The sequence below is a fragment of the Galeopterus variegatus genome, unplaced genomic scaffold (genome assembly GCF_000696425.1).
Source record: "Galeopterus variegatus unplaced genomic scaffold, G_variegatus-3.0.2 Scaffold468, whole genome shotgun sequence".
Taxonomy (NCBI): Eukaryota; Metazoa; Chordata; class Mammalia; order Dermoptera; family Cynocephalidae; genus Galeopterus; species Galeopterus variegatus.
The window spans coordinates 19,676-32,112 of NW_007726579.1; the positions used below are offsets into that span (position 1 = coordinate 19,676).

The 12,437-nt window shown below is 37.5% G+C and overlaps 1 protein-coding gene across 4 annotated transcripts in view; it reads left to right on the forward strand.

Moving 5' to 3' along the window:
- Positions 1–12,437, forward strand: part of SPAST (spastin) — a 67,475-nt gene that overhangs the window by 9,273 nt on the left and 45,765 nt on the right. For 2 of the 4 annotated variants that reach the window (XM_008569140.1, XM_008569142.1), the window contains exons 2-3: positions 6,772–6,858; positions 9,708–9,791. In XM_008569140.1, coding sequence (XP_008567362.1) covers positions 6,772–6,858; positions 9,708–9,791 — 171 coding nt within the window. The remainder of the gene's footprint in view (positions 1–6,771; positions 6,859–9,707; positions 9,792–12,437) is intronic. The other 2 variants (XM_008569141.1, XM_008569143.1) reach the window with 1 other exon arrangement.

Genomic DNA, 12,437 nt, shown 5'->3' on the forward strand with positions numbered 1-12,437 from the left:
GCAATCTCCTTTTTCCTCCCCTTCTGGAATACCCATGACTCGGATATTTGAGCGCTTAAGGTTGTCTGATATCTCTCTCAGATTTTCTTCAATGCCTTTGATTCTTTTTTCTTTTTCTTTTTTTGTCTGCCTGTGTTATTTCAAACAGCCCATCTTCAAGTTCAGAGCTTCTCTCTTCAACTTCCACTAGCCTGCTGGTTAAACTCTCCGTTGTTTTTTATTTCGCTGAATAAATTCTTCAGTTCGGCAAGTTCTGCTACATCTTTTTTCAGGGCATTGATTTCCTTGTACATTTCTTCTTTCAGGTCCTGTATAGTTTTCCTCATTTCATCATGTTGTCTAGCAGAATGAGCCATGTATCTCATTCAGTTTCCTTAGAATTATCACTCGAAATTCCTTGTCAGTCATTTCAAGGGCTTCTTGTTCTACAGGATCTAGAGCTTGAGAGTTATTACCCTTTGGTGGTGTACTTTCTTGATTTTTCGTATTTCTGGTATTTTTTCTTTGATGTTTATTCATTGTGGCAGGGGGTTTCACAGTCCACAGGTTTGACACTGTTGTCTGACTGAGATGTTGCTGGGGTTGCCAATGTGGTATGGCTACCTCAGTGACTGCTCAGTTGGCCACTAGTGCCTTGTGTGTGTGGTTGCCTCGGGTCTTGGGCCTCTCTGGGGAGCCACCTCTCTGGTTAGCTTGGACTCTGCCGGGCTGCTGGGTGATGGGGCGGTAGTGCAGGTTGTGTGGTCTCTGCCGAGCTTCCACCTCCCCTGCTGGACGTTTCCCTGTTCCGCACGCAGTGGGCCAGGCTGCTGGGATGCACGGAGGCACCGCAGGGCGTGTGGTCTCTGTGGAGCTTTCCCTTCCCCTGCCGGATGTCTCCCTGCTCTGTGTGTGCTGGGCTGGGATTGGGTGGAGCCGGTGGCAGCGGTGAAGCCTACCTGCTGCTGGATCACGTGGTGGCGGCCCCCCCACAAGGTGTGTGGTCTCTACAGAGCGTCTGCCTCCCCTGCTGGATGTCTCTCTGCTCCGTATACACTGGGCTGGGCTGCTGGATCACGCGGCAGCGGTGTGGTCCCCACGGAGTTCCCGCCTCCCCTGCCAGATATCACCCTGTTCCGTGCGCACTAGGCTGGGCAGGGACTGGAGCCAGGTGGCGGCGGTGAAGCCTATCTGCTGGATCATGCAGTGGCAGCCCCACAGGGTGTATGGTTTCTGTGGAGCCTCCGCCTCCCCTGCTGGATGTCTCCCCACTCCATGTGCACTGGGCCAGACTGGGAATGGAGCTGGGTGGCGGAAGTGAAGCCTATATGCTGGATTGCGCAACGGCGGCCCCACAGGGTATGTGGTCTCCGTGGAGCTTCTGCCTCCTCTGCTAGACATCTCCCTATTCCGTATGCACTTGATGTTATGTTTTTGTAGGTGTAAATCGGTTGATTTGTGGGAGAGAGTGACGCTAGGGACTGTCTATTCCGCCATCTTGACCAGAAGTCCATGAAGCCAGCATTACAGCAACATGATCATATTCCTGGAGAATCCCAATAAATGGTTTCTGAGGCCAGGAAGTCCAAAGTCCATCTGGTGTTGGCAACAGTCACCCAGGGGTCTCACTTTGCAAGTTGGTGGAAGCAGAGAGACAGCCTAATTTTACTCTTTTTGAATTGTAGTGCTTCTTATCCACATTGACATTTGAATCTTGACTATACTCACACAGGATCTTGAGCAAATTAGTTACTACGCTGAGATAATGTTCATAAAATGTTTAGTGCTTGCGCATAGTAGGCACTCAGTAAATGAGAACTATTTTTTACTATCATTATTATTATTATTATTTTTATTAGTGACTGGTTGGTATGGGATCTGAACCCTCGAACCTGGTGTTAATCAGCACCATGCTCTCACCAAGTGAACTAACTGGCCAGCCCATGGGAACTATTATTAATTCAACAGTCCTTTTGAGATTAGAGCCTCTAAAGGTTATGTTAGAACATTGTTAAATCTTTATACTAGTTTCCTTTACTCTTTTTAGGGCACAGTAGCAGCACAAATAAATTTTGGAAAAGAAGTATCGAAAGAGTGATATAAAAATACTTGCACTAATTGTGACCCTTAGATATTTAAAAACAAAACAAAACAAAAAAAACAGATGGAAGTTTCCACCTAACCTCACCGCTTACTTAGTCTCCTAGCTTTTTTTTTTTTTTAAAAAGATGACCGATAAGGGGATCTTAACCCTTGACTTGGTGTTGTCAGCACCACGCTCAGCCTGTGAGCGAACCGGCCATCCCTATATAGGATCCGAACCCGTGGCCTTGGTGTTATCAGCACCGCACTCTCCCGAGTGAGCCACGGGCCGGCCCAGTCTCCTAGCTTTTTATTACAAAAGATTTTGTGCTCATCTATGAAAGTAATACAAGCTCTTGATATAAAATTTGGAAAATACAGAAAATACAGAGAAGGAAATTAAAATGCACCCATAGAGATTTTTCAAGAAAATCAAGTGACATCATTGAGGTTCAAAGAAAATGTCCCAAACTGAAATGATTTCTTTACATGGAGTTCAAAGCCTTCCACATTAAATAGGAAAGTAAGGCTTTACTTGAGAAATAAACCTTTAAGTTTGAAAATGAAAGCAAATAAGACGTTTTTGTAAATTAGAGTAGAAGCATCCTTTCTGTAATAGTGAACTATTAGAGAATTAAGCAGGCGGCTGTTAGTAATTCGTTCCCAAACTAATGCCTCATGGTCCCTGTAGTTTACTGGGGATTAGCACACATTAGTGTGGGAGTTAGCTCCTTTGGATTAACTGTGGTGCTGTTAAACTCTACTGTAAGATGTTTTTTTGAGGGGACAGCTGGCCAGCGTGGAGATCTGAACCCTTGACCTTGGTGTTGTCAGTACCGTGCTCTCCAATTGAGTTAACTGGCCAGCAATACTGTGAGATTTTTAAAGACAGCTGTTACTCTGTTAATTTTGACACTTGCACATTGCTAGTAGAAGATTATTGTAGGCAAATGGATATATTTGTTCTCTGGAATTGTTTGTGGAAGAACACTTAAGAACTAAGTAACAGTAACAAGAAGGATTAAATAGATAGTAAAAGTAGTGGGCTTTATATAACTTCAATGAGCAAAAATCAGGAATGTGCAAATATAGAAATGAAAACCCTATGTAATCTTACCCTAAGGGGGATGATTATTAATGTTTCCTGACTTGGTTTATTTATATAAACATAAACATTTATTCATTAGAGAAAAAAAAATCATGTTACATACAAACTGATCTGTAACCTTTTTCACTTAATGTATTTTGGGACTCTCTCCATTTCAATATATTTGATCTTCCTCATCTGTTTTTTTAAGAACACTTTTATTAAAATATACATAAAGTGCATAGTTAGTATACTTCTTAGTGAATTTTCAAACTGAACACAGAACCATAATCCCACTCAGGTTAACAAATAGAATATTGCTCTAGAAGCCTGCCTTTCTCATGTTCCCCTCCACTCACTACTTTGCCCTGTGCTTTGCAAAGGTATGTACAATCCTAACTTCTAACACCACAGATTAATTTTGCCTGATCTTGAGCTTTATGTGTTCTTTGAGTGTATGGCTTCTTTTGCTCAACATTATGCTTGTCAGATTAAGTGATGTTGCATGTGGCAGTAGTTTCTTCGTTTTCATTGCTGTGTAGGAGGGATCAGCAAACTGCCTGTAAAGGGCCATTTGTGTTTGTTTTTGTGGTAAAATATACATAACAAAATTTGCCATTTGAACCATTTTAAGTGTACAATTCAGTGGCATTAAGTATATTCACAGTGTTGTACCATCATAACCTCTAGAACTTTTCATCATCCCAAACAGAAACTCTGTATCCATTAAACATTAACGTCCCATTACTCACCCCCCAACCGTCTACCCTCCCCCCAATCCCTGGTAACCTCTGTTCTACTTTCTGTCTCTATGAATTTGCCTATTCTAGGTGCCTCATGTAAGTGGAATTGTACAATATTTGTCTTTTTGTGTCTGACTTGTTTTACTTATCACAATGTTTTCAAGATTCATCCAAGTTGTAGTATGTATCAGAATTTCATTCCTTTTTAAGGCTGAATAATAAATATTCCATTGTATGTATATACTATATTTTGCTTATCCATTGAGGCAGTTAGGGTTGTTTCCATCTGTTGTGAATAATGCTTCTGTGAACATTGGTATGAAGTTGTTTGTTTGGGGGGGGGCGTTTGCATACTAACGTCCAGTTGTTTCAGCATCATTTTTTGAAAATGCTGTTCCCTCTCTCTTGAATTACCTTGTCATTTTTGTCAAAATCAATAAACAATATATGCATGCATCAATCTCTAGGCTTTCTCTTCAATTCCCTTGATCTGTATGTGTATCTCTTCTCCAGTAGTCCTGTACTTTTAGGTAAGAGATATCTATGCATTTTCTACTATCATCCCAACTTATAAGATAATGCAACAAATCAACCACCTGTTACCAAAGAATATTAGATAATTGAGTAATTATTGAGTACGTGAATTTATTTGTAATCAGACATTTCATTTGCTACAGACAATGTACCAAAACTCTTCAAAACATTTTGTTCTTTTAAAATAGGTCAACATACATTTTATCTTGCTTGCACTTTGATTTTTTTGTTAAAAACACTTGGAAAATTTTGTTGCATATACAATATTCATTTTATTTATTTTTTGTTTGTTTTGGTTTTGGTAAGGGGATCCAAACCACTGACTTGCTTTAAAAATTATGGACTATGTGAATGACAGAATCAAATATTGATTAAGGTTGTTGCCTTCGAGAACTCTCATGCACTTTTATTAGGAATGTAAATTGGTATAAGCACTCTTAAAAAGTAGTTTGTTGATTTCTGGTGAGTGGAGAATATGTGATGAACTGTTGCTCACCAATTTTATTTGATAAGTGTATACCCTAGAGAAACTGGCAGATATGCATTAGGGGACAGGTACAAGAATGTTTATTGTGGCATTTTTTTTCCCCCCCTTTTTGTCTTTTTTCGTGTCCGGCAACGGATCGCAACCCTCAGTGTCGCGCCCGTACCGGACCGGGACCGGCAACGGGATCGCAACCCTCGGTGTTGCTCCCACACCTCACTCAGCCAGTGAGCAGGAACCGGTCTGTATGTGGGATCCGAACCCTCGGCGGGAGCGCCACCGCGCTTGCCGAGTGGCGCACTGTAGCAGTGCGCCACCGGGCCGGCCCCTATTGTGGCATTTTTTGATGTATTGAGAAACTGGAAACAATCTCAATATCCTTTAATAGAAAAAAATGGTAGAACAAATTATAGGATGATATAGCATACTATGAAGAAGTCAAAATGAATGTGCTAGATCCATATATATAGCAACATAGTTAGATTTCAAAAGAAATGTAAATTTAAAAAATAAAATAAAAGGAACTTGTATTATAGGTTTGGTTGCACACTGTTTTAAGTTTTTTTAAGCAAATAGGACATTGTTATCAATATTCTCACAACTCAGAATGCAAAATTTATACTACTTTCTCTAATTTTCTTTCTTCAAATTAAAAAAACAAAAATACTTGTAAACATATAATTTCTTTATTGAAAACAGGAAGATGAACATCCAAATACATAGTTAGAGTTGACTTATGACACACTGTTGATTTCTTTGTGTATCGTTACAAAGTACTTATTGAGCATTTACTCTTGACCAGGCACAGTGTAAAATACTGATGATATTGTGGTAAGTAAGAAATTGCTCTGTGTAAGGGACTGAATGTAGTGATTTATTTTGGGGATGAAGAAATAGAAGAAGGGGGGCTTGCCTGTTAGATTGTGGTAAAGCATTTCTTAATTGCTGTATGTGGTATTTATAATAATACTCTATATTTTTTATGTTATCAAGAGAGTCATGATATTTTATTGAATTTTGAAATTTCAAATAATATTAAAGAATAACATGAAAATTTTTCTCTGTTTCAAAGTATATATGAGTTGAGAGAAATGAAAACACAATTCTATCAGTGATTTCCACCTTTGCTTTACTGTATCTCTGTTTTAGTCATTTACAATGCTTTGCAGATTCTAAGGACTAAGAAATTAATTTTCAAAATCAATGAGATTTACATGTAATTATCTCATTATAGAAGTATTCCATACACATTTTGATTATGCTCGATTTTAGATCCTTATTAAGCTTAACTTGGATCAAGAATTAATGTTTTAATCCAGTCATTTGGTTCAAAGAAAATAGGAAAGTGTTACTAAATGCTACAGTTGTAATCTTATGTACCAGTTCTTGTGATATAGTCACTTGTTAAATAAAAACTCACTCTAGGAAAGAGGCACTCATCAGTGAACACATTACATTGTATTTGAATATAATTAGATTGAACAGTGGTTTTTTCTTATTGAAATCACATATTTTTCAATACTATATATTTAAAAAATCATTTATTTAAAATAATATTCCCTAAATAATTATTTTTCCTCCAGTACATCATTTCAGGGGGTATAAACATTAATACCATAAGATGATAAGCAAAAACGGACTCACAGCCCTAAAATTTTGAGAAACATTGTAGCTATATTTCCCTCTTGGGGATTCATAAACACATTAAGATGCTAAAAGTACTAAGAAGTCATATAGTAATGATTCTTAGACTTATTTGATCAGAACCCTATTTTTCATGTATCATCTGTCAACAGCATGCTTTGGGAAATATTTAGTGTACTCTCCATACTCATGACATAAAAAAATATTTCTTTTTAAAGTAGGACAGAAGGAGCAAGCTGTGGAATGGTATAAGAAAGGTATTGAAGAACTAGAGAAAGGAATAGCTGTCATAGTTACAGGACAAGGTAAGATTATTTTCATATTTAGATTGGTTTATAGCCATCCTAAATTATATGCACGCAATTGCCCTAATTTCAGATCTCTTTATCTTAACAAAGGTATTTAAACATATTTTTAAATGTTATTGTTAAAATTTGTAGACTTATAGTTAATATTTTATTGTCTGTTCTGAAAATGAAGTTATAACCAGATATGCTCAAACTTGATTACATGTAGCAGTTACATAGCAACTAGTACATTACTTGTGTGCTCTTTGGAGCCACTGTTGGTGATCAGTCACGTGTTTTAGCTCCCTCTCTTTTTTATTTTGGCATCTGGCTTGTGGCAAGGATCTAAGCCTGGACCTTGGTGTTATCTGCACCACACTCTAACCAACTGCCAGCCTAGCCCTGTTTTTTGTTTTGTTTTGTTTTGTTTTTTATTTTATTTTTTGACCAGTAAGGGGATCGCAACCCTTGGCATGGTGTGGTCTGCACCACGTTCAGCCAGTGAGCGCACCAGCCATCCCTATATAGGGTCTGAACTTGCGGCCCGGTGCTACCAGCGCTGCACTCTCTTGAGTGAGCCACGGGGCCGGCCTCTAGCCCTGTTTTTGAAACATGGTTCTTTCTTCATTGTCAAGGAGGGAAGGAGTGGTTAATCCACAGACTCCCTTTATGCTTATGTGTAGTGCTTCTTGACTGCATATTGTAATATGAGCTGTAAATGTCTTATTTTGATCCACACTTGGCTTTTTATTTTTGTTTTTGTTTTTAAAAAGATGACCGGTAAGGGGACCTTAACCCTTGACTTGGTGGTGTCAGTACCACACTCTCCCAAGTGAGCTAACTGGCCATCCCTATATAGGATCCAAACCTGTGGCCTTGATGTTATCAGCACCACACTCTCCCAAGTGAGCCACGGGCTGGCCCCACACTTGGCTTTTTAAAAGCAGTTATTTCTCATTTTTACTTTCCCATTATCTCAATTTCAAAATTAAAGTCTAATTATAACTAACATTTATTGCAAACATACTGTATGCCCAAGCATCATTGTAAGTACTTCATATGTACTCTTTTAATATCTCTCTCTTTTTTTTTTTTTTTACCACCACCCCACACTCTGTAGCTGCTGTTGTTCTCTTTACTTTTCAGATGAATTACCTGAAGTACAGAGAAGTCAAGTAACTTACTGAGGTCTTGTAGCTATCAAGTGACAGAGTTAGGATTTGAACCCAGGCAGTCAAATTCTTAAATATTGTGGTATGAATATTGTATAATATACAGGTACCACTATTAAATACATAGAGTACTTCAGTTTATCATAGATAAACTAAATTCAGATGCAAAAATAAGAGTACTTAGGCTAAGAATCAATCCATCCAGGGGGCCGGCCGTGGCTCACTCGGGAGAGTGCGGTGCTGATAACACCAAGGCCCCGGGTTCGGATCCCATATAGGGATGGCCGGTTCGCTCACTGGCTGAGCATGGTGCTGACAGCAACAAGTCAAGGGTTAAGATCCCCTTACCGGTCATCTTTTTTTTTTTTTTTTTTTTTTCCTTTTTTGTCTTTTTTTGTGACCGGCAACGGATCGCAACCCTCAGTGTCGTGCCCGCACCGGACCGGGACCGGCCACGGGATCGCAACCCTCGGTGTTGCTCCCGCCCCTCGCTCAGCCAGTGAGCGGCCGGTCTGTATGTGGGATCCGAACCCTTGGCGGGAGCGCTGCCACGCTTCCCAAGTGGCGCACTATAGCAGTGTGCCACCGGGCCGGCCCCCGGTCATCTTTTAAAAAAAAAAAAAAGAATCAATCCATCCAGTAGTTTTTGTTGGCTGGCTGATTGACTCTACTACTTATGTTAGCTAATCTCCAATAATTATAATGTGTCCAAAATATACCTTGCAATTTTCCTCTCCCCTTTATATTTTAACTCCTTCTCTAGTTACTGGTCTCCTGTATAAAAGAAAACAGAGTCTGGTCAGTTAGCTCAGTTGGTTAGAACCTTGTAACACCAAGGTCAAGGGTTTGGTTTCCCTTACCGGCCAGCTGCTGAAAAGAAAAGAAAACAATAGAATAGGTAAATATGGAAGGTTGGGCCTTTGAGATATTGATGAGCATGACTTTATGAATTATGTGCAAAATATATTTGCTCTTCTTTGTCAATTATGTGGAAGAAAAGTTAGAAAAAAATGAAGTGGTGATAAGAACAACAGTACAAAATATATTTGCTCTTCTTTGTCAATTATGTGGAAGAAAAGTTAGAAAAAAATGAAGTAGTGATAAGAACAACAGTGTTTTATTGAATGAAAATGCTTTTCATTGTACCACTAAGAGAAAAAGCAATGTCAGTTAAACCATGATACACTCTCTAATATCACTTACAATTTAAATTTTAATCTTATTGAATAGTCTGTCTTAGTCTTATTTAGACATTGATATAACAACAGTATTATTATCTATGACTAAATTTGTACATCCAAAGGCAGTGACAGACTATGGTATCAGCAGCCTGGCTCATAGCATTAGCAAGTAGGCATTGATTGTAAAATGCATCCCAATTTCAAAGATTTTGAAATGTGGGGAAAAAATGTCTTAGGCTCTATGAAATATGAATGAGATCCATGAAATACCACAGTAGGTCTGAAACCATTATGAGTAACTATAACTAATTTTTTTTAGTAGATATGAGTATTATTTGAAAATAATATTTTCTTGATTTCTGTCTTTTTTTGGCTAGCCCGTATGGGTTTATTTTCTTAATTTCTTTAATAAAGACTTTGACTCCCCATGAGAGTAGTTGGAGTGATATTTTATCTTGAAACAATATTATTACGGAAACATAGATATCTTAATTAATATTTTTTTTTCTTTCAGGTGAACAGTGTGAAAGAGCTAGACGCCTTCAGGCTAAAATGATGACTAATTTGGTTATGGCCAAGGACCGTTTACAGCTTCTAGGTAGCAATTAATATGTTGTGTAATTGGATGTGAGATGTATTTGAAATGTGTGTTTAATGAAATGTTAATTGTAGATAGGAATAGATTAGTGATTGAAAATGTTGTCTAGGCTTTTTAAAAACTCATGCAAAGTTTCTAACGTAAAAGAGACAGTAGTATAATGAACTCCTAATTATCCATCACTAAACTCTGATAATTATCATTTCATGGTCAGTTTTTTTTGTTTGTTTGTTTTTTGTTTTGTTTTGTTTTTTTTAAAGATGACCGGTAAGGGGATCCTAACCCTTGACTTGGTGTTGTTAGTATAATGAACTCCTAATTATCCATCACTAAACTCTGATAATTATCATTTCATGGTCAGTTTTTTTTGTTTGTTTGTTGTTTGTTTTGTTTTGTTTTTTTTAAAGATGACCGGTAAGGGGATCCTAACCCTTGACTTGGTGTTGTCAGCACCACACTCTCCCAAGTGAGCCACATCTGGCCTTCATGGTCAGTTTTGATTTATTTTTACCAAGGGCTGGCAAACTGCAGCCCATGTGCGAAACCTAGCTCACTGCCTATTATTATAAATAAAGTTTTATTGGCATACAGCCACTTTCATTCTCTTTTGTTGTGGCTGTGGCTTTCATGCTACAATGGCAAAGTTCAATAGTGAAACAGACAACACAGCCCTCAAAACCTAAAATATTTATCATCTGGCCTTTTATAGAAAAAGTTTGCCAACTCAACTTTATATCTCTACTCACTCTCCCCCCTTTATATTATTTTGATACAAATTCTTGACATCTTTTTATTTCACTTATAAGTTTTTCATATTGTATTGCTAAAAGATAAGGACTCTAAAATTAAATCACCAAGATAACATTATCACACTTAAAAAATAATAATTTCATTTAATATTAACAAAAGAAGGCCAGAGTTCAAATTTCTAATTTTCTCATAATTTAATAGCTTTTACTTCTTTTTAATAATTTAATTGTTTGAATTGGGATCTCAAAAAGATCTGTATATTATGCCTCTTTTAATGTATACGTCCATCTGTGTTTTTTTTCCTTGCGATTTATTTGTTGATGAAACCACGTTTTTGTAACATAATATTTCCTACAGTCTGACTTTTGCTGCTTGCAGCTCTGTGGTATCTTTTAACATGTTCTTCTGTCCTTCCTGTAAATTGATAGTTGGTTATAGAGCCTTGGTCAGATTGAAAGTTGATTTTTATCAACTTTTTTAATGACAGGACTACTTCATAGGTGGTTGTGTGTGTGTTCATCAGTAGTTTTTCCATCTTCATGCTTAGTTAGCAACAGTTAACTATGATGAATGCCTAGTGACACTTTATTTCTATCATTCTTTCAGCATTCATCAGCTGGAATAGAAACTTTTCCTCATCCTTTATTTGATGGTATAGGTTTTAAATATATATATGTGTGTGCGTGTGTGTGTGTGTATATGTATATATTTTTTTTTCCTCTTTTTGGAGACTGGCCCATATGGGGATCTGAACTGTTGACCTTGGTGTTATAACACCATGCTCTAACCAACTGAGCTAATTGGCCCACCCTAAAAATATATTCTTAAAGTAAATCTACCCCTAAAACAAAGTGAAACAAAAACCCACCATACGTGAGTGGTTCTTCCATACCTGATGTGATAGAAATAGTAGAGATTTGGTAAGCAGGCAGACCTTATTTATTTGTAGCTCTGTGATTTGGGGCAAGTTATTTACATGTCTGAGCCTTTTTTTTCTTTAATCACATTTTTAAAATGAGATTAGTAGATATTTATCCCGTATTTGTGACTGTTAAATTACTGAAGGAACCTAACCCATAATACGTACTTTAAAAATGTTAGTTTTAATTCCTCTCCTTACCTGTCTTTAATCACCTCCTCTGCCTGGGTAGAAAAATATATTCATACACACATACCTATATATTTTATTCATTCATTTAGTCTCCTATGATTATTGTGTTTGTAGGTTTTTTACCTCATCGTTAAAAAAGCAACCCTTATTACTTTCGGATAGCTAACAAAGCAGTGTTCCCTAGCTTCAGTGGCTGAAGGGGTTTGCCTTCTTCCTTCCTAAGTGAAGGTTATTGATATGTCAAATATAATTAAATATTGTATCAAAAGTTGTTGTAATAAGTAATTGTTCTAATTGGTACTTTCCATGTGTTTTAGCTATAAAGCCTTTCAGTGCATGTGTAAAGTATCATTTATGATGTAGAATAAGTTTGATTATGGAACATTTTGTAACATTTCAAACCGAATAAGAGTTGGTTTTTATCTTTTATTTGAAGTTGTGATATGATAAAATATTGGAAGGATCTCGTCAATGATAGACTTGTTTTTGAGTACAACTTTGTAATTTATTTGCATTATTAGAGGAGAGGACAAGAAGAGAATATGTAATACAACATGAAGCTAGGCATTAAAAGAGTTGACATTTTGGGTGTTTTAAATTGGTTGCCCATTTATGAAAGATGTTACTTTATTTATTTTTGTTTTGGCAGCTGGCCGGTACAGGGACGGAGCCCTGCACCTCAGTGTTAACAACACCGCGCTCTATCTAACCAGCTGAGCTAACTGGCTGAAAGATATTACTTTAAAAGCAGGGAGGGGTGGATGGGAAAGGAGACATCAACATAT